Source organism: Rhineura floridana, chromosome 10 (genome assembly GCF_030035675.1).
Source record: "Rhineura floridana isolate rRhiFlo1 chromosome 10, rRhiFlo1.hap2, whole genome shotgun sequence".
Taxonomy (NCBI): domain Eukaryota; kingdom Metazoa; phylum Chordata; class Lepidosauria; order Squamata; family Rhineuridae; genus Rhineura; species Rhineura floridana.
Window position 1 is genome coordinate 84,996,768 of NC_084489.1, and position 22,686 is coordinate 85,019,453.

General features: G+C 42.5%; 1 protein-coding gene across 10 annotated transcripts in view; it reads right to left on the minus strand.

The window, feature by feature from the left end:
- Positions 1-22,686, minus strand: part of OBSCN (obscurin, cytoskeletal calmodulin and titin-interacting RhoGEF) — a 277,846-nt gene that overhangs the window by 66,842 nt on the left and 188,318 nt on the right. For all 10 annotated transcript variants that reach the window (XM_061585960.1, XM_061585958.1, XM_061585965.1 and 7 more), the window contains 13 exons: positions 22,451-22,651; positions 18,588-18,670; positions 17,833-18,006; positions 16,203-16,362; positions 14,794-14,910; positions 13,685-13,849; positions 12,480-12,638; positions 10,708-10,885; positions 10,498-10,611; positions 10,171-10,338; positions 7,393-7,495; positions 5,900-6,029; positions 3,917-4,022 (listed from right to left, as the gene is read on the minus strand). In XM_061585960.1, coding sequence (XP_061441944.1) covers positions 3,917-4,022; positions 5,900-6,029; positions 7,393-7,495; positions 10,171-10,338; positions 10,498-10,611; positions 10,708-10,885; positions 12,480-12,638; positions 13,685-13,849; positions 14,794-14,910; positions 16,203-16,362; positions 17,833-18,006; positions 18,588-18,670; positions 22,451-22,651 — 1,858 coding nt within the window. The remainder of the gene's footprint in view (positions 1-3,916; positions 4,023-5,899; positions 6,030-7,392; positions 7,496-10,170; positions 10,339-10,497; positions 10,612-10,707; positions 10,886-12,479; positions 12,639-13,684; positions 13,850-14,793; positions 14,911-16,202; positions 16,363-17,832; positions 18,007-18,587; positions 18,671-22,450; positions 22,652-22,686) is intronic.

Below are 22,686 nucleotides of genomic sequence, written 5' to 3' on the forward strand. Positions count from 1 at the left end.
TTTTCCAGGTTGTGAAATGAAACATTTTCTTACACAAACTCTTTGTAAGGTACAAATCCTGATTACCCTCAGCACTATCAGAGGTGCTTAAAACTTGGCTCTTGTATATATGTACCCTGTAGATTCTCCATCATTATTTCCTATCAAGAGACCCTCTACATCAGGGGTCTCAATCCCACAAGGCTGGATCATGCCTGCCAAACTATTTGAAATGGCCCACCAGCCCACCGCAAAATCAACGGCAACAGCACTGAGCAAGGCAGCTCTTGTCTCTCTTGTGCGGCCTCAGGTCAGTACACTTGGTAAACAGGAATGCGCCTTCTGCTGTGCTAGCCGTGGGGACACACGATAGAGAGAAGAGCTTCCTTTGCGAGGTCAGCTGAGGGCCAGAGGTGCCTAACATGTGGTGCTCTCAGGCTGGTTGAAGGCATTTAGCAGTGGCTACAACTCTGCAGCTCCCACTTTGCTTGCAGATAAAGACTGCTGGTGTAGCGCAGTTTCTAACAGACTGAAACAGGAAGGCCCCTTTTAATGCCTCTGCCATGAATTCATTAGATGGTCTCAGACAAGCCATCTCCTTCAAAAGGAGCCTCATCTGTATATAGGGATGCTACTGACCTATCTCATGGGGTTGTTGTAAGGATTGCTGAGGTAATATATGTGAAGTGTTTTGAACACTTGAAAGCTCTATGCAAATGCAAGGTATTACTATAACCATTTTTCATCATCATTATCAGAGCCAGGAAAAGTTACTTTTTTGAACTACAACTCCCATCAGCCCAGTCCAGTGGCCATGCTGGCTGGGGCTGATGGGAGTTGTAGTTCAAAAAAAGTAACTTTCCCCAGCTCTGATAATTATTAACAGCCTCCATGCTCTGTTCCCCTTTGTGCCACAGATGGCAGCACGTCAGGCAGAAGGTCACCCTCAGTCTTCAGCTTCAAGTTGTTGTTGTTATGTGCCTTCAAGTTGATTACGACTTATGGCGACCCTATGAATCAGTGACCTCTAAGAACATCTGTCATGAACCACCCTGTTCAGATCTTGTAAGTTCAGGTCTGTAGCCTCCTTTATGGAATCAATCCATCTCTTGTTTGGCCTTCCTCTTTTTCTACTCCCTTCTGTTTTTCCAAGCATTATTGTCTTTTCCAGTGAATCATGTCTCCTCATGATGTGTCCAAAGTAGGATAACCTCAGTTTCATCATTTTAGCTTCTAGTGACACAGCTTCAAGTTGACGCATAAAAGAGGGCGGGAGACCAAACTTGCTCCCAACCATCACCCAGAGTAGGAGCAGCTGCAAGGAGCTCGCTTTCCCCCTCCCTGCCAAAAAGGACTCTCTGCTCCACTGCCAATTGTCCCCAGATTGCAGAACCAAGAGGGAAGGACACTTTGGTGGCTGTCACATCTGCCCAAGGAATGACAGCTGCTGGGTCAGTTGCTGCTCCTCTAGCCAAGCAGGAGGACCAACAAGGGAAAATCAGCCTAGTCTCACACAGATACAAATGCCTTACAGTTCCACTACTTTGCCAAAGTGATCTCGCTCCTCAATCATTCCCCTCCACCCCCTTCCGATGCGTCTCGTCTTAATAGGGCTGATTCATATGGGAGCAAAACTTCGTATTAAAGACAAAGCTTTTCCCATTGCGACAGATTTTCAACGTTCACACACTCTTCCAATCCACTGTTTTCCATTTACATTTAGTATCGTTTCCTTGTGGCCCCGCCCCCAAATTTACATGTTTACTCCCTCCAGAGTAATGGAAAAGGGGACGGGGTTTGCTGAAGCCAGGAGAGTGTGGGGGTGCAATTTACACAAAAAACTTTATTCTGTCAGTTTCATTTCCTCCTGACGTATTCATAGCAAAACCCCTTTTTTATTAAGTAATTATGAAATACAATTTTTAGTGGAATGTGTGTGTGCACGGATGCATGCCTTCTGTCACGTCAGTAATTGGACATATGGAAATCAGAATGGATGGGGGGAGCAATCCCCATGACTGTTCGGGCTTAAAGGATGAAGCTGGGAGAGTGCCTCAGTGTGAAATTGACATGACAGTGACGAGACCCCCCTCCTATTCCTGGTAAAACCCTTTCTTCCTTTTTCTTTTTTTAAATTAGGTAGTCGGAGACAGGTTGCGTGCATGTGTGTGAGAGAAAGTAAAATGATGCTGCAATGAGAAATAGATGCCGACGCCGACCCTACTATGTGGGAAAGTCGTGGGGGTAGTTCAGCTTTGCTTTTGCAAAGCCTGAGGAAGTTTGTGTGGAAAGAGTTCGAAAGAACAGGAGTGAAGGAAGGCAGTTTACTGGGTGAGTAAGGGGCGAAATAAAGGAGGGCTGCAGCAGTTCGGGAGCAGTCAGTCGGAAGTTGCTTCTTGAGCCACCGGAAGTAAAATGAAATTCATGGAGAGTTCAGTGGGCGGAGAAAGGGAAGTATCTGAAAATGACGATCCACCCCCCAGCAAAAAACATCGGAGGAAAGAGCCTACATGGGAGGAGCGCAGCGAAGCGGAGACAGTTTTTCCTTCACTTATTGTATTTTCAGCGGGTTGCTTTGATTTGGATTTAAAGGGAAAAGCAGTGACACACCTTCCCTTTGTCTGCAAAGTCATGTAAACTGTGTGAATTAAACGGGGGGGGCAAGTGGCACCCATCTCACATTAAATCTCCATGTGAACCAGCCCTTAGTTTCTAAACGCCTGAGTCTCTGTTAGCATTGATGCAGGCTGCCTTCCCATATAGTATTAGTCTGAAAAGTGGGTTGGAAATATAACAAGAACAAATACAAGATTTGAATCTACTTGAAACTTCACTTCGGATCTGAGAACTGAGCCAAACCTCTCACAAGGAACACAACACATTAATTGTTGGGATATCATCTGATGCATTATAGTTACTCCATATATGCTAAGACAATGCATGCCGGCTGCACTGGCACAAGTTTATTTTGTGGGGCTTAAGAAGCTGTCTTAGCTGTTGCTTTTCCAGCTAGATGAATACGTCTTTGCCATGGGTGTTCACTTTGTATTCTTTTTTAAATTCATTTGGTTATATATTTTGTGCTGCTTTTAACTGTGTTTATCACATTTTCTACATTGCCTTGGGACACATAACAAGGATGATTAATAAATAACAACAACAACATCCACATATCACATGCCAGAGGTGTGAGTCACAGGTCTCAATCATGTAGGATAGAAATTGAGCAAGATGCTCTATGAAGTATATGTAGCCAACATGAATGGTGTCGGTGATAACATATTGGACAGTTGAAGACATACTTCTAACCCAGGGGTAGCCAATGTGGTGTCCTCCAGATGTTGCTGGCTTTCAACTCCCATCAACCCTGACCACTGGCCGTTCCTGCTGATGGGAGTTGCAGTTCAACAACATCTGGAGGGCACCATGTTAGCTATCCCTCTTCTAACTCGTGCTGCCATTCCTCAATAATTCTTACACGGCATTCTGCCTTCAGAGCTGACACACCATGGATTCAGAGCATTTCCAAATCTCATCTCAAAAGGCCCTGTGCATTATAAGCATGCAGAGCATAACACCACAAAATGTTTTAATCAGAACTGTTCTGATCTCAAGAACATTTGTGTGCCCAGACAACCAATACAGACATAATAACTGTTTCTGAGATAAGATATACTTACATTTATTTATTACATTTATATCCTGCATTTCTTTCAGCAGGGAACTCAAAGCGGCATACAATTGGTTCCCTGGCAGCCTCCCATCCAGGCACTGACCAGACCCAGACCTGCTTAGCTTCAGCAAGGTGACGGCGCGATGTGCCTTCAGACCGTAGCCTGCCACCATGCGACCCTTAAGAGGATGACGTCATGGCAGCAGAACAGCAACATACTCACAGAGCTGAGGGAGGGGAGGAAAAACGGCGGGGGGGGCATACCTTCAATTGTAATGGCTTGGTCCGGTCTCCTCTCTTGAGCCAATGCTGCTGCGCTCTGGTGGTAAAGCTGAGCACCACTCTTTGCTGTCCCTAATCTGTTTACCAGCTAAAGAAAAGTGTGCAATACCAGTTAGAATGCATGAGCATTTCTGGATAAAGAAGAAAGCTAGCTGCTGTGTGCTGACAGCATGCCTACACAAGCAGTAACACCTTTGCTTACACAAAATGGGCACTTCGCTGCCATTTCACAGGTTCCCTGAACTGAAGCACTCTGGCAGGCCAGTCTCTTACACAGAGTTGGGATCCTCTATTCCAGGTATTCTTAACCTGTGGTCCATGGACCCCTAGTGGGAGTCCCATGAATGGACTTCAGGGGGTCTGTGAACCAGGCACAAACAAAAAAAATAGAATCCAATGCAATAAAATGAATTGTATGTGGAAATTTGTGTGCGTGTGTTTATGTGCAATTTTCTGGGGAGGGTGTCAATAGCTTTCATCTAATTCTCAAAGGGCTCCGCGTCCCAAAAAAGGTTAAGAACCACTGCTCTATTCCCCAAAATTCCTGAAAGAGTAGGTTATTGCATTGCCAAAAACAGAGGAAATGGAACCATGTTAGAGGTACTTGCAGAATTTGTTTTTAACAGGAACTATAGGTACAAACCATGTCGGTTACTACAGAGGAAAGCAAACAGACCCACAGACCCAGTCACCAGGAATTTGGGTATAAATTACCTCCCTGGGGCCCACTATGTTGATTAATTAAACCAGTGTTCGGCAATTGGTTCTAGCAGAGGGCGCCAGGCTGTTTCTCTCTACACTCTAATGTTAAGCAGGATTGGCCACAACCCAGATACACAACACCCAAATACAAAATGCACACGTGCCCTGTCAAGTGGCACTTGTGAATGCATTTCTCCAACATTCAGGCATCCATCTTCAGCAAAAAGACACACACCTAGCTGTAAATGCACATGCCATTCACATTCACCATAGTGTGTCTATCTCACTCAAAAAGTCAGAATTGTCCTGATGTATGCCTCTGGGACCAATATCCTGAGAACAGTAACATCCCGTGCACTTTTCAGTGAGGAGCTACATTGAAATCTGTGTCGAATTGGCCAGGTGGGGAAGAAAGCACAATTCCTTCAACTATTTGCCAAAAACTATAGCAGACTGGGATCCTGGCCCACCACAAATAAAGGCATGAGCCAAATTCAGAATATTCACTCATGTCCACAACAGACTCTTTAGTGATCTGTGCTGATGGGTAAATACTTCCAGTGATCAACCCAAACATGATCTCCGTATATATTCTGACCAACTAAAATGGTTGCAAAGCTAAAATGGTTGCAAAGCAAAGCTAAAAGGGGAGGTTAACTTGTACATGCTGTTAACACTTTGAGAAACAATTTTCTCCCACTTTATTTTACCAGTTAAAATTGGAGCTCTGTAGAGGAAAACATAGATGTTCTGTATGGGCAATTTATATGCTGGGAAAGTAGGGTGGAAGAAAAGCTTAAATCCCTTTCTTCCAACTCCATGGCTCTAATCTACATTCCCCCCCCCCAATCCCCAGTTGCTGTTAACTTAAAAATAAACCTACTGAAGAACTAGTCTCCCAACAACGTAACACTTAACTGCTTGGACTACCAGATTATGTACTGATTATCTGATGCTGTCATCTTCCATAGGTTTACAACTACATGTTGAAACCCCTTGGTTTTAAAGCAAAAAATCTCCTGCAGAGCTACAATCCAACACAATCTCTCAGGCAATTACTCTTAACTTTTTTAAAAAAGTGAAAGAAATCTGATTATGGATCTTTCAACCTATCATCAATATTGGCTCTAAACCCCAATGAGTTCAACGTGGCTTACTCCCAAAAAAGTGTACAGAAAATCTTTTTTTTTCTCTGCCATCTAAGAGAAATTTGTGTACTGCAAAAATATATCAGACAGATTCAGGAATTTACGGTAAACTCACCTCACATTCATAAAATCCCATGTCATCTTTACAGGCATTTTTGATCACAAGCACTATAATGCCACTCCGTGGTTCACTAAAACTTTGGTGTTTATTTGGGTCTGTCAGTAGATCTCCATCTTTATACCACCTGTGGGGAAAAGAAATATTGAGAGATATGGAATAATATGACATTGACCCAGAAGTAGGGATGTCAGAGAACTCCAGCAGGAATGTAAAACAGGAGTGGAAATTCCTGCAATTTGCATATTCGTCAGAGGTCAAAAATGGAAATAGCAGGAGTAAATACAAGCAATATTTGCTATTATTGCTTTTTTATTCCACAAATATTGCATTGTGGAAGGAAGGGCAGGTAATATTATTATTATTATATATTATTGTTATTGTTGTTGTTAATAATAATAATAATAATAAATGTTATTTACTGAATTTTCCCCTTCCATTGAAATGCACCGAGATGAATAACATAATGAATTACATGAGTTGCAGATAGCAAGATAAATAATGTAGGTTTTAGCAGAAGCTGAAGCATCTTGGTCGTTGAAAGTTCAGACTAAAACCCGGAGTAGATTCCACTACCCCGATGGCAATGAGCCGCCAGCCACCACTGACTGTAGTGGAACAGAAACAGCACTCATTGCAGAGAACCCAGGATGAGATGGAAATCACTCCCTCCTTGTATCCCTGCCAAGAAGGCAGATTTTTCTTTTTCTCTTTGATTTCTGCCATCAGCCTGATGGATGATCAGCAAAAAGCTTGTGGCCATGGCATGGGACAAAGGCAAACAGTCTGTGTCCACACATTCCAGTGTTTCCATCAGAGATCTCACCTTCTCACTACATCAGGAGCCATTTCCCTGCCTGCAAACTGCAGAGTACGGGCTTGCTTTTGCCATGAAGGTAGCTTCAGTAAAGAACACCAGCATCCCCCAACCCCAAACAATTATGTCTGCTTGGGTGACAACTCCTCAAAGAAATTATTAACTTGTAAAGTACAAACTCTGGCAAGTTGCAACTGAGGTCTAATTGCTGGCCCAGTAGCCTCACGCCATTTGCACAGGACTATATTCCTTACATAGACACCTCAAATATAAGAAAGGAAATCTTTTCAAAAAGCAGAAATTGTGAGAATCCAAATTGTGCCTGAAAATAATAGCCAGGATGGTTCTCTTTCTCATGGGATGAGCTTGATACCCTCCCACTGCAAACACCAGGTATACATTGAATGCTGATTTCCCTTTCAGTTATCCCCCCTTCCATAATGCTTCAGGCCAGCTGTCTACCTTGTTTCATTATTTAAAGCACCAATTGTCTGCTTACACATTTAAAAAGTCATTTTTGGCACAAAATAAAAGTCAGGGGGTTTTTTTAAGCTGAAAAACTGTCTTGGGCAGAGGAGAATGGGTCCGTGACATTATCTCAGTGCCATGTTCTGCTGGTTTCTACTGCAAAGCGGCAGAGCTCCTTTTTGGGAGCAGGGAGGGAACTGCTTACCTGATCTGTGGATAAGGTGTTCCTTCAATGGTGCACGTAAACTGTGCATCTTCACCATCAGCGTAATATGCGTACTTAACCTTGTTCACAAAGCGGGGAGGAACTAGGAAGCAAAAATGGAAACCTGATGATGTCCGAAACCACATGGTGGAAAGCACAGATTAATATAAACTGGAGCAAGTTCAGAAAGACTTGTCCAGACAATGGAGCTTCTTTGCCTACCTTGTGAAAGGAGGGGGGCAATTCTGCCACCATTTTGAAGCATGGAGCAAAAGGAGAAGCCTGGCCAGTCACAGGCAGTCATGGCTACAGCCATTTTGACTAAGTGCAATCCTAACCAGGTCTACTCAGATGTGAGCCCTGTTGAGTTCAATAGGGCTTGCTCCCAGGTAAATGGGGTTAGAATTGCAGCCTAATTTTGAGAGCCAGTCTGGTGTAGTGGTTAAGGTGTTGGACTATGACCTGGGAGACCAGGGATCGAATCCCCACACAGCCATGAAGCTCACTGGGTGACCTTGGGCCAGTCACTGCCTCTCAGCCTCAGAGGGAGGCAATGGTAAACCACCTCTGAATACCGCTTACCATGAAAACCCCATTCATAAGGTCACCATAAGTTGGAATCGATTTAAAGGCAGTACATTTACATTTTAGGAGAAAAGAAACAATTTTCAACAAATGTCAAAAGTGTAACAATAAGGACATAAGAACAGCCTGCCGGATCAGGCCAACAGCCCATCCAGTCCAGCATTCTGTTCTCACAGTGGCCAACCGGACACCTATGGGAAGCCCCGAAGCAGGACCTGAGTGCAACTGCACTCTCTTCTCCTGCAGATTCCAGCAACTGGAATTCAGAAGTATCCTGCCTCCGACAGTGGAGAGAGAACAAAGCTATCAGATGTAGTAGCCACTGATGGCCTTATCCTTCATGAATTTGTCTAACCCTCTTTCGAAGCCATCCACGCTGGGGGCCATCTCTGCCTCTTGCCGGAACAAATTCCATAGCTGAACTATGTACTGTGTGAAGAAGTCCTTCCTTCAATATTGAGGCTGGCTTCACTTCTGTTGTTGTTACGTGCCTTCAAGTCGACTACGACTTATGGCGACCCTATGAATCAGCGACCTCCAAGAGCACCTGTCATGAACCACCCTGTTCAGATCTTGTAAGTTCAGGTCTGTGGCTTCCTTGATGGAATCAATCCATCTCTTGTTTGGTCTTCCTCTTTTTCTACTTCCTTCTGTTTTTCCAAGCATTATTGTCTTTTCTAGTGAATCATGTCTTCTCATGATGTGTCCGAAGTATGATAACCTTAGTTTCATCATTTTAGCTTCTAGTGACAGTTCTGGTTTAATTTGTTCTAACACCCAATTATTTGTCTTTTTCGCAGTCTGTGGTATCCCCAAAGCTCTCCTCCAACACCACATTTCAGATGGGTTGGTTTTTCTCCTATCTGCTTTTTTCACTGTCCAACGTTCACATCCATACATAGAGATTGGGAATACCATGGTCTGAATGATCCTGACTTTAGTGTTCAGTGATACATCTTTGCATTTGAGGACCTTTTCTAGTTCTCTCACAGCTGCCCTCCCCAGTCCTAGCCTTCTTCTGATTTCTAGAATTCCAAAGAACAGGCACCACCACGAGTCACAGCATGCTTTTCCACAGTGTAAACAAATGTGGGGCTACGACATAGGGAAAGAGGGGCTTCTCAGATAACCTGGTCCAGAACTAGACACATACTAAGTTAGGGACAGTTAAGTTTAACTAGTTAGGAACATTGCAAATCATATGACTATATCTATATATGGGGTAGAGATGGGGAGAATATCTGCTTAATCAGACTTAGTGTCAGATTTCGACCAAATTCGACAGTCTGCTATCTTTTCGGACTGGCACTGATTTCTTGTGGCCAGCCGCAGCTGTAATCATCATGGATTTTTTGTGGCTGCAGCTGCAATCGGCACAGGTTTTTTTTCAAATTTCCCCCCTATTTTACCTAATTACCTTCATAATTTCCTCTAAGTTGCTGCATTTGTAACACTTTTTTTATTATTAAGAAACTTAAGATTTAGCAGGAAAAATGACATTAAAATAGTACTGTAAACAAAACAAGAAAAGTGGATAGTGAAAGGGAGGAGAACAATTAAGCAGCACATCAGTTAGCCCGAGGCAAGCGACAGACTCAAAGGTGGTTATGTGTAAATAGGGGAGGGAAAACATGTGGAACACCATGATCATTTATGTATGTATTTACATTAAAAATTATGCAATTTTTTTCACCACACACAAAATAAACCCCAACACTGCAGCTTGAATCACCCCGAAAAAACCCACAGCGCATCAAATTGGCAAGCGGCAAAGCAAGAGGGAACAAAGAAAGGGTGGATCAGGATAGAACAAACAACTATAGGAATACAAGCAGATCAGAACTAGGCAGCAAACCCCATCCCTAATATGGAATGTGTGTATATGAAAAGCTGTGGCCCACCATTTAGCCTGTCTACTGCATGGTAAAACCCTGGTTACTGAGTAAAGGGCATAACCACCAGTCACAGTTCAGACAACAAGCAAAGCCAAACCTTGCCTTTGCTCATCATGTCATGGTCACCTGCACTCTCTTGCCAAGATTCTCCTTAGTGCGTCATGCAAACCAGCCCAAAGAGTAAGGCCATGCGTAAGTATGATGAAGCAAATGGAAGTCAACACAAAACCTCTCTCCACTGCTGGACAGCTTAGTGTGCGGTGCACAGCAGGCCATATTTGACATTATTGGACTTTACCTTGAACAAGGATCTTTCCTAGGGTACTGGCATTGCCAGCTGGGCTAGCAGCGAAGCACATGTATTGCCCCGAATCAACCCCCATCAGGTTGTCAAGGATCAGCGTGCAGGAGCCATCGGGATCTGCAATGATGATGTGATGGGGATCCACCTCCACTGGTTTACCATCTTTGAAATGAAACAAAGAAACACCCTTCTGCAATCACAATGTTGTGCTTAGGGGACGAAAATGATTCCTTGACCCACTTTAACAGCAAACCAAAGAAAATTTGGAGATGGACTTTGAGCAGTATTTCAGAAATAATACTAAACCCACGTTGGCCATACCTTTGTACCAGGTGACACCCGGCTTCGGTGTTCCAGTTACTCTGCAGGCTAATTTGACGGTTTCACCAAGTTCAGCTGTACAGTCAGCCAGTTCCTCCTCAAACTCTGGTGGATCTGAAAGGGAACAGATTTAAAATCAGTGCTACTCATGGAGAAGCTGGGTAAGGAAAGGTTGCAGAAGGAACACAGAGCAAAGGTAGCTATAGTTACCCCACACAGGGAGGCTGATGCGTTGCTGGATACCACAGATTTCCTTCACCCAGGAGTTCTTGATGATGACAGTCCTGGCTTGAAACAGATATTTGCGGACTGAGTCTTCCCGCTCATGCCAAATCTCAAAGGCCCGGTCATCTCCTTCTACCAGATCATTCACATCTATGTTGGGTAGCTGAACAGAGCAGTGATCAAAGTCAACTGAAACATCTTCACATTCATTGCAGAAAATATAGGATTGTATCATCTAAGAGACCTCAACCAAATCTGTGCACAAAAGGCCTACATACACATTACTTTAAATGTCTTATTTGGAGAAATTTCACTCTTAAAATGAATGAATGAATGAATGAATAGAAAGACAGATAAATAGAAAAATGAAACCAAGCCCGGGGCAGGAGAACAATCAGGATTGGGACTACAGCGCAGGGGAGGGCAGGTTTAATCTTTCCTTCCCTCAGTGTGATCCTCTTTTGCAGCAAATAATGGTAGTAAAAAGCAAAAGCTATTAGGATCAACTGGGCCTTTTTTACTACTGGTATTTGTTGCAGAGTGACTTCTTTTTCAGGACTGCAGAAGAAGGAAGGGTTAAATCTCTCCTGTCCTCTCTCCACACTGGGGTTCTGGTCTTGGCTTAATTTTTTTTAAAAAAAGGTTTTGTTACTTCAAGTGATATATTTGAAGTAATTAGCTTCTCAAGTTGGCTAAATAATAATTAGAGGTGTTTTTCATCCAGTCTCCTCTCACAAACTGCCTGTTAAGTCAACTTCAAAACTTCCCTGAGCTGGCCTGACATTAGGCTATGGGAGAATCCATCCATTTTGGTTTTTTCCTAAGTTTCTCATTTTCCCAATGTTAAATTCAATTGTCCACATTTCCACATCAGTTTGCATTAAAAAAGAGTCCTCATGACAATTCATCTGCATTTTAGTGCAAATTTCTCCTAATATACATATTTGTATGCAATTTGCTGAACACACGTATTTTTGCAAAGCAATTCCCTCTAAAATAATGCATTTTTGTATGTTATTTTCACTAGTATATGCATTTTATGCACACTTTACCCTAGTACATGCATTTTTGTACATATTCCTTGGCTGGAGAACTCCATTGCAAAATTCGTAGAAAGTGCAAATTTTGAAGGGTGGCTGCATTTCACTCCTCATATCATTTGGAAATGTGGATTAGGTAGGTTCACCTTTACGTGTAAACTGAACTGAATCTCTCTTCCATCCCTGCCACATAGCTAGGATGCCTTAAGTTATGCATTGCTTCTTAGAATTCAGAAGCTTTGCCTTTAGTTGCAGAAATATAGAGCTCGAAAGCATATGAAGGATGCCCAGCTCTTGACCCAGTGGACCTGTCTCTGCTACTTCCGCTTTGTCTTAATATATGTACTGGGCAACGTGGAAGGATAGCATGAACCAGGAGGCATCTGTCGATCTAACTCACACAGGTCTTTGGGAACACAGGGAAGGTGGTTCACTGCATAGTACCTCTGAGGAGGTAAAGAGACGCATGAGCTGATGTTAATTTACACTTTTTTTGTGCTCCCTCTCATTGCCTCCTTACTTATGTCTTCTGTTATTTGAAGAAGTGACATTTTGATGAGTTACTGAGGCATCTATCTGTGCTGCAGTGATAGCTGAAATTAAATAACTACTGTAAAGAACAGTAACAGTGTTTTCCTGACTGACAGCTTGACCTGGATAGGCAAAGGAAAGGGGAGGAGGAATCTTTTCGTCGAGGAAGGAAAATGATGGCCAAACCTTCATCATGTTCTTGAAGATGTAGCTGTAAGTATCTGTCTTGGTGTCTCGTTTGGGCTTGCAGATCAGGAGGTAATTCTTGAAGAGAAAGGCATGTCGCTTGTGGCCCTTCCAAGCCATTCTGGCTCCAGGTGCCCCTTCCCAGACAATGAACTGTCCCTAGAACAACAACAACAAAATTAGTTAGCCAAGTTGGTTTTTCCTCCTTCTTTGGGGAATTTTGTTAGTGTTTCACAGAATATTTAAATTTTGGGCCTTTCTTTGTTTTCTAAAACCCTGTCCTACCCTCACATTCAGCAGTCAGAAGAAGCAAAATTGACTGTCTTCCCTGGACACTGTTCTTATTTACTTTAGAAATTTAGATCTCACTTTTTTGCAGAGGCCACAAGATAAGTGGCTGCAGACTGCAACCCAGACTGCAAATGATGAATGGCTCTATCTCTGAAGCTCCTGTTGGAAGGTTGCCCTTATGATCTCAGGATGCCTTTGCACAAGACATTTTTCCTACATGGCCATAGACAGAAAATATATTCAGCTGTTAGGAGCACACTGCCAATTGTGTAAATTTCAGAAATACACTGTAATGTACCATGTAAATAATAAAGAGTATTTACATCTGTTATTTTAAAAAGTAGAAAGCTCAAACAAAAGGAGGGGCCATTTTTGCCAAAAAATTTCAGCAACCTTGTAAACTATTGTGTCTCTTCAGCAATTTTTGGTTTCTTCAAAAGGGATTGAAAGAAGGCATATTTTCAGGAAACATTGCCCTCATTTTCAATTGATTTTGTCTGTCCTCAATGACTACATCATGTCACCAGAACTAATTGGCTACATAGCTTTATGAGATCCCTGATTGGCTAGAATTGCCCATAAGGCTAATCAAAGCAGATGCAATAATGATATGAGGAAAAAATGGTGCCAAAGCAGCAGCAGACAGAAGAAACAAACAGTAGCAAACAGGATCACATAACAGTAGCAAGCAAGATCACTTTCACATAATCTAGGAAATCACTGAGAAATACTTGTTTGTTATAGCGGTTCAAAGTCACAAGAATAATGATTAACAGTGGGAGAGATAATCAACATAAATTCAGCATGTTGTGTAGCTCAATGTGAGGAGCCAAAATATACAATAAACCCAGCCTTCTGATATCTATCAGGCACAGGTACACATGATCAAAATAAGATTATGTGGCCTCCATTACCTGTCGGATGGGCTCTCCTAGGATTTCTAGGGTTCCTGGATAGTTCTCAATGAGAGACACATGGAGGTTGTTTTCTGCTCGCCTGTTGAGTGCAGACACAATAGCATAAGCCTGCTCTAGCAGGGCACAGTTTTGATTATTCCTTGCTTTGTTTCGGATTAGCTCCTGCAAACACATAAAATGGTACAATTTGCATAATTCATGTCTACCGATTTATGAATACACTCTCTGCTAAGACATCTTTCAATAAAAGAAATAACTGTCTGTGTGTGTCTGTGTGTATGGAATCCCAATGAACATGAACAATTAATCTGCATTTTTATAGATGTACACACCATGGACCGATGCAAATTTCTTTGCCATCCCTGTGCCAAAGACAAAGCCTGGCACTTTGGAAGGTTCCAGTGATCTCATTGGTTTACTCATGAGAGTTGTTCAAGACTTCATTAATCTGGTGAACTGAACCCTGATCCATATCTCTTCCCTGCCCCAAAGAGCAACAGATATTTGCAGAGAGAATATTGTAATATAAAACAGTTGCAAACTGAGGATAGTGTACAACACCTACACTACATGTAACTAGAGCATGTAAACTAGAGTATCTATGTTGAACCAGTGACAACTTAAGGATCGCTCAGTTATGAATAATCTCTGTGAAACTCAATTAAATAACTGGTGTAAAACTAGGATAAGAGAGAGAAATAATTGTCTCCCTCCCCAGAATGAGTGCCAGTGTGGCATAGTGGTTAGAGTGTTGGACTATGACCTAGGAGACCAGGGTTTGAATCCCCACACAGCCATGAAGCTCACTGGGTGGCCTTGGGCCAGTCACTGCCTCTCAGCCTCAGAGGAAGGCAATGGTAAACCACCCCTGGATACCGCTTATCATGAAAACTCTATTCATAGGGTCGCCATAAATCAGGATTGACTTGAAGGCAGTTCATTTCCATTTTTAGAGAGCCAGTGTGGCGTAGTGGTTAGAGTGTTGGACTATGAGGGTTCGAATCCCCACACAGCCATGAAGTCAGGATCGATTTAAAGGCAGTCCATTTTTTTTCCATTTCCCTCCCAAAACAATGACACCCAGTATTAAAAGGAATGCTCCTGACCTTGATTACTGTTTGATACTTCTGGATCCTGTTTATCGGCCTCTCTAGATAGTGCTGCAGAGGAAGGACTGGTGGCTGAGAAGGGTCCTCGCTAGATAATGTTCCCTCTGTATATCGCTGGACACAGAAAAACCAACAGTAAATATTTTTTCAGGTCGTCAAAACTCACATCACCAACGAAGAGTCTTGGTTCCTTTACAAGTAGTGCAAGTGCTGGTGGCTGGTGCCCACTGGGACTGGTAGGGAGGAAGGCAGAGAGGCCCAACAGAGGCAGAGCCAGAGCAAGTGATAGGTTGGGCCAACTCATTCTAGTTTTGCCCTCCTCCTCCTCCTCCCTGATGAAGTCGACAAGAGCAACACTGAGATTAAGGAAGAAGCTGACAGGCAATAAGTAAGTAAGTAAGGTTGTAAGCAAGTAAGTAAGAAGGGCAGACTGAGGTTGGTGGGGCACTGCTCCAATCACCCTAATGAACCAACCTCCACTGCTTACAAGGCTACTTCTAACGTAATCTGTTATGAGCAACTGTCCAGCCTTAAACAGCTTCAGTGAGACCTGGATGTCTGCACAGATAGTAGTGCCTATGTAATGCATAAGAGTGGCTCTTTTTGCCTTGACACAGAGAGAGAGAGAGAGAGAGAGAGAGTGAGAGAGAGAGAAGCAAATAAGGTAAAGTTGCTGTAAACTGCTTTCAAGAAATAATGATTTGATCTGAATTAAAGTTTGTTCCTTGCCTATCCCTATATTCTTGATATGCTGCAGAATTTGAAACATTACGTTTTTGTATTACTGCACTGATAAGTCGCGGTATGTTTTTCCCACAGCGTTTGGCTTGAACCATTACGTTTATTATTGTGTCTTTCAAAGAGACATTTACGGGATGTTTTTTGAAAAGAGGGATCCTCTACTTTGCAACAATGTGCAAGTGAAAATGAGGGTGCAGAGAGGTGAAGAATCCAGGCAGGTGTCAGTGCAAAGGTTAGTACTCACTTAGTCAGCAGCAAGCTCAGAGTGAACCACCCTAAATCTGACTTGAAGAAGCCCTTGCATGGCTATTCAATTAACCCATCAATACGTCTATCAGTAGAGTGATGCAATGGATGGAGTCAATGGATCTGAGCATGGGAGAGCTGTCACAGCTGAATGGGCTGTGTGTGTCCGTGTGTGTCCGTGTGTGTGTGTGTGTGTGTGTGTGTGTGTGTGAGAGAGAGAGAGAGAGAGAGAGAGGGGCACATCTGCCTCAGTCTACCTCCTGAATATGGCTGTTTTGAATTGGAAGAAATATCTGGGAAGCCATGTGGGAAACAACATGACCCACAAATTAATCCCCACATATTCAACAGATGATATGATCCAATACTAAAATGAGTTTCCCAGAGCGTACAGTCTGTCTTGCCACCAGGGATCTTACCTTGTAGAACTCCTGAACAGCTTTGCTGACAACCACAGACTCAGCCTGTATCCGTCCCACAAGGTACTGGATGTACTTGTCAAAATCCCCCTCGTTCTTAATGAAACACATGGCCACATCGTCATCAGTGTCACATTTCTGAAGCTCTGGGAAGAATGTGCTGTGGGTGATGGAGAAAAGGATCATGTGGGGAGAAAGGCGAGACCATGTCAATCAATCAAATGCTCCACTTACTGATCGGAGCAATCTGTGCTGACAGGATACACACAGCAGTGGTGACAGGAGCCCAATTGCACTGCAAAAATATTTATTTACCTACAAAATGTTATTCTGCTTTTCCCCCCAAAAGAAAATTCAAGTTAAGAACAACAGTGTCAACATTAATAGGAATCCAGCCAAAAAACTAGCAGCAAAAAAGCAGTCAGTAAAAATAATGGGGTTTCCTCCACTCTCCCCCCTCCCCCCAGCACAGCAGTGGATATAACCTACTCCAATGAACCTCCACCAAAAGCCTGTCCACAAAGCCAAGTCTTCACAGAGTAATTGAATAAAAACAGAGAAGGGGCCTGGAGGGTTTCCCGCGAAAGGGTGTTCTATCATTTTATTTATGTCATTTTATTTATTTATAAAATAATATGAAAAAAACATCTTGGTGGTTAAAGAAAACTCTAATGTTGGTGCCACAGCTGAAAAGCTCCTGCTGCTCCTGCTCACCTGGCATCTATTAATCAACAGGGGAATCAGGAGCGGTACCTCCAAATATAGATCAGAGCACAGGGGAAGGTAGAAACAGGCGCAAACCGCACAAGAAAGCTCAAAATGAAGGGGAGCTGCAGAGGTGAAGGACAGTCCCTGTCTGGCCTCTGAAGTTGCCTCCCCTCTCAACAATGTGGTTCACTGTTGCCCAGTTAAAATGCACAGATAGGGCAAGGGTAGCTGCCCTGTTCAGTTGCTTCAAGAAATCCTCTCACACTGTGCAGGAAGCATTATGAATGCAGTCTTGAGGGCAAAACAACAGATACGCATTAGGCACAAACAATGGCTCTTTCTCTGCTTGAGAATGGGATGACTGAGGGCAGAGATGAGGGAGTGCTTAAAGCTTCCCCTACCCGCCAATCCCCTGATCTTCCACACTGCCCCTCCCAGAGTGGCTTTTCCACTACAAAAAGGCCTGCTGAGAGTCACACGCTCACTTCTAGTTTGGCCTCTATTATATTGGAGACAAAAAACAAAGAGGCAAGCTCTGGTGCCAAGTAAAATTTATTGTGTTGCTCTACACGCTTCAGAAATACTTTCCTTCCTCAGGAGCTAAAAACATTCAAACAAACTCAAATTAATGTCGTGGAGACAACACCATGGTCTTAAACATCAGAGAAGTACTTTTAGAGACCACATTCTGTAAAAAAACATTTTTTAAATTTTTTTTCATTATGATATATCCCTGATCATTAACATCAGACTAGCATCTTGTAAAACCATACTGTATGGCTCAAATTCCGAAACGCGTAGAGCAACACAATGAATTTCACTCGGCACCAGAGCTTGCCTCTCTCTTTTGTCTCCAGTTTGGTGCTTGTTCCCTTTTGTCCCTCTATTTTATTGGCCATGCGGTTGCCTCAGATACACGTACTTGACATGGAAGTGGGTTATGTCAGTGATGTTCCTGAAGATAATGAGCTTCTGACTGGAAACAGCAGCAGGGATGATGGGGCAGGTCTCGGTGAACTGAATGTGGTGAGTCTGGAGAAACTGCAGGTCCTTGACAAACTCCTCCTCTGAGTTCAGCAGGTCCTGAGTAATGATGCTAAATAGCCAAAAGGGGAATGGAAAGAGGAAGGCAGTGAATGTCACACGTGAGGATAGTAGCTCTAATTTCAGCCGGGCAAGCAGGAAAGCAGTTGGGTAGCAAACAAATGTCTATGGTGGAGATGTCTGTCACCTTAAGAGACATTTACACCACACTACAAATGTAAAGCAGTTTTAGACCTATTTAACTTTGGGTGGGTCCACATGTGCACTGAAATGAATGCGCATCACTAGTGTAGGCCCATTAATTTCAGCAGTAAGTTCTACTACTCTGAATAGAACTTGGTCAGATACTACCCTCTGGACTGGGCCCCAGGACTGTTTTTAATTCAGAATGAAAGTGGACAGTTCAAGCATGCTTTTTAAAAGCATGAATAATGCAATATGCAATTTGACCCTAGAAACAGAGAGGAGATGGACTCTTGGAGGAAGGATCTCCCAGATTTTGGAAAAATTACTTTTTTGACCTACAACTCCCATCACCCCCAGCCAGCATGGCCACTGGACTGGGCTGATGGGAGTTGTAGTTCAAAAAAGTAACTTTTCCTAGCTCTGGGATCTCCATGCGGCATTGCTCACCTCAGCTTCTTTTTATATTCATCCTCCGAAACAGATTCTCCAGGGAACTCTGGAACCTCTTGAATGCCCCACTCAGCAGAGAGCTAAAAACAAAGGGGGGTGAATGTAAGAGTTGGTCATTTCTGCATCTATAAGGACTATGCTTGTGGAGTTATTTCAGGATGTAAGCTGTGAGCACACTAGTCGCCTACAGCAAAGCATTTCCATTGGCCACACTTGGAGGGGAAATGGGTTGATCTGCCAATCAGTTGCAAAATCCCTTTGAAGCGATTTTTTAAAAAAAAAACGCATTCAAGCTGATCTCACTAGGTTTTACAGTAAAAAAGGGGTGGAGTTGGACTAGTGTCATGCGCCCCTGTTTTCAGAAGAGAGGTAGAGATGCACTGGAACTGGCAGAACAGTGAGAGTGTCTCTACCCATATTCTCAATATCCTGAATGAAGGACAACCTACAACTACTCTCATTTGTTTATTACACTTATATAATGCTCTTCCTCCCAATAGAGCTGTCATGAAACACATAACACTCCAGACAGAGTTGATATAAAATACATACAATATATCTTTAAAAATTCAGTCAGCCAGTTTCCATAATATGACATCACAAACCACAGTAATTGCTGAACACTAAATCTGCTTGATCTCCCGAACGCTTGGGTGAACCAATGCACTTTCAGTTGGTGCCTAAGTACTAACTTCATGGAGGGCAGCCATAGTTCCAAGAGGATGGAATTCCACCATCGGGGTGCCATGACAGAGAAGGCCCTGTGCTGTGCTACACAACAGACGAGACCTCAAGGAGGGCCTCCTCTGCAGATCTCAAAGCCCAGGTGGGCAGGTATCAGAGGAGCACTTGGGGAAGCAAGTCTTTTGGGGCATTGTTTACCAATACTAACACTTTGAATTGGTCCTGATAGCACAAACGAAGGGTGCAATTTCTAAGAGAGAGCTTGATTTTACTTTGACGGAAAAGCAGCAACATTGTAGAGTGAAGAAAAGGTGGCAACTGGATGCTTTTGATTAAGTGAATTCTCCCATGGTACCGGAATTCTCTTGTAGGTCTATTCATCTAGGATTCTCCCTCCCCTTAAATATTAGGCAGGTGCCATCTCTGCTATCTTTTCGGTGCCATTTGAAGACTTTCCTCTTCCAACAAGCCTTTAAGGTTGAGACCTATCCCAGTCTGCATCTGTGTTAGAATTGCTTAATATGTTTTTTAATAATGTTTTTCACCCTTTTTTAAAGTTGGTTTTTAAAATGTTTTTAATGCTGTTTTGTATTAATGTATTTTAAGATCCGTTTTTATGATGTTTTAAAGTGTTTTTGATGCTTTGTTTGCCGCCCTGGGCTCCTGCTGGGAGGAAGGGCAGGATACAAATCAAATAATAAATAAATAAATAAATAAATAAATAAATAAATAATTGATGGGGAAACACTCCTGCAACTGTGGTATGCCTTTAATTCCTCCCAGAAACGCAAAGAAGCTAAATACACCAATTAAGGAATCAGTCAATCAATCAATCAATCAATAGTTTATTGTATATTGCCATAGGCTGTTACAATAGGAGTATAGTCATATATGCATTAAAACAAAATTACCATCTAAGGTTAAAAAGTAAAAATTTAAAACATTATTTAGAACCACTATTCTTAATAAAACTAGCCCTAAGAGTCTTTGCGGCCAGAGCAAAGTTTGCAGTCGAAATTATTACATGGGGTTGTATACCCTGTGCCAGCATATTATATTAGCCTAAAGCTGATCAATATGTATTTGTTAGCTAAGTTAGCCTGAAGGCTTGTATCCTTTTCAGGCCTTAGCATAATAGAACAGACTTAAAGTTAAAGGTTTGATTTGCCTAGAAGCTTGTATTCCCTCTCCAGGCACCAGCATCCTTGAGTATGCCAGATCACCTCATAGCCACCTGCAGTATCTAGGTGTTCTAATGAAAACATGATGGCTTGCCAGTATGCTGGGAATGTACCTTGTTAGTATAAAGGAGTCCAATTAGGCATAGGTTCAAGAATATGTTTATCCGTAGATGTTTTATAGTTGATTTATCCTGTATGATACTGGAAAGCACCTTGTTATACATCAGAGAGTTCTGATAGGCATAGATTCAATGGATGGGTCGAAGGACGGTCAATGCACAGATAATGCAGGAGTTGCGTGTTAGTGCACAAGCCAAGTAACGGTCAATGATAAACTATGCTTGTTAGTAGAGATGAAGATAAAGATGATAACTATGAAGTTTGCCAAGGGAGGATACTAAGGTGCACCTGGAATGATACTATAGTTTTTAGCAATTAGTTTGCTTTGAAGATGTTCTGTAAACAGATCAGAACAGCCAATGATATGTCATGATATGTTATTTCAAAGTGTATACTCTCATTAATCATATATGTAACTGCATGTGTGTGCCAATGTTATGTGCCAAGATTTATGCTATATAAACCTGATCTGTGCCCAGTATGGGTGCTCAGTCTCTGACGTCCGCTACTGCAGAGCGGTGGGACTGATCCACTTTTATTGGGAATACTTGGCTGAATGCTGTAAGTTACTCAATAAATTTTAACTCTTTGTAAGCAAACCTCTTGTCTGCATCTCATCTCTGGTAATCCGAAAGAATCTGACACAGGGGTATAACTGAAGATAACAAAAAGATGACTATTTGGGATCTATTTAATTCATTTTTCATATTCAAAATTGGAACTAAAAATCTTGCTCTTGGGTGAGAAAACAATGGGCAGTCTAACATATAATGTAAGAGATCATCTGGCACCTTGCACCCAGCTATACATAACCTTTGATCATACGGTGTGCCAAGATATCTGCCTTGTAAGATGGACGAGGGCATTACCTGTAAGCATAGTTCGGTAAATGCTCTACGAAGTGAAGGTCTTGTTAAAATATCTAAATAATTTGGCCAGGTAGTATTAGAAATAATAAAAGTAAACCATTTAGAAAAATGTGAATTTGCAATCGTTTCTCTGTCTTGATGTAGATCTTGATCATAAATCTGGATACGTAGGCCATTGGAATTGAGATTACAGAGCAAGGGGGGGGTTAGAAGGTATTGTAGACCTAGGGCTGAAAAGTTTTTTGCCCAACCCCCATTTATCAATTGATCCTCCCAGCACAATTTAGGTAATGAGGGCTGGGCAGTGACCAAAAGTTTTTTCCAGTATCTTGAGTACGTTAGATCGGTTTTGGCCATTAAGGAGGGGGAGTTGAGTTCAATTCTCAAAAAGGAAGCCGGAGTGCCTTTGGGGAGACCTAAGATGTATTTATAAAAGGTGTTTTGGATTGGCTCTAAGGCAAGACGCAGGGCAGGACCCCAGATCTCACTTCCGTACAGGATTGACGGGAGAATTTTTGACGTATATAGTTTGATCATAGGCTTCAGTAATTGGCCACCTTTCGTGTAAAAAAATTTCTTTAACAAACCGAGGGCCCTTAGCGCTTGTAACTTGATATGGGCCAATTGGTGGGACCAGGATAATTTATTATTGATATAGATACCCAAATATTTGTAAGTATGTACCTGTTCCAGGATGTGGCCATTTAGGAGCCAGTTGGTATTGGTTTTACTGTATTTTCCACAGACCATAATTTTTGATTTTGAGTAATTAATTTTAAGGGATTGTGTATTGCAATAGTCTTGAAGGTGCAAAAGCATTCGTTTAAACCCAATCTTATTTTGTGAAAGCAGGAGAAGGTCATCAGCATAAAGTAATACAGGGATTTTTCTTGATTTAATCGTAGGGGGGGAAAAAGCAGGGGAGGTCATGGCTGTATCAACATCATTAATAAAGAAATTAAAAAGGAATCTGGTGGTAGGGAACCCAAACACGGGTGATTCTCACCTTTAACCTCTTATCCAGATAGGCCGGAGAAACCCAGCCTTGCCTGGACAGGCTGGACTTCGTGGGTTTAGTCCTCACTAGCCATTTCAAAGGATGAGCAGAATCCAGGACCTCCACATATTGTCCTTCCTTCAGGGTGATGGTTTCACAATCAGCACCGATGGGCGTGTAATCAGCAGTAACCATGTAGATGTCGAAAATCTGTAGGAAGAGGAGGTTTTCGGTATACTTTACAG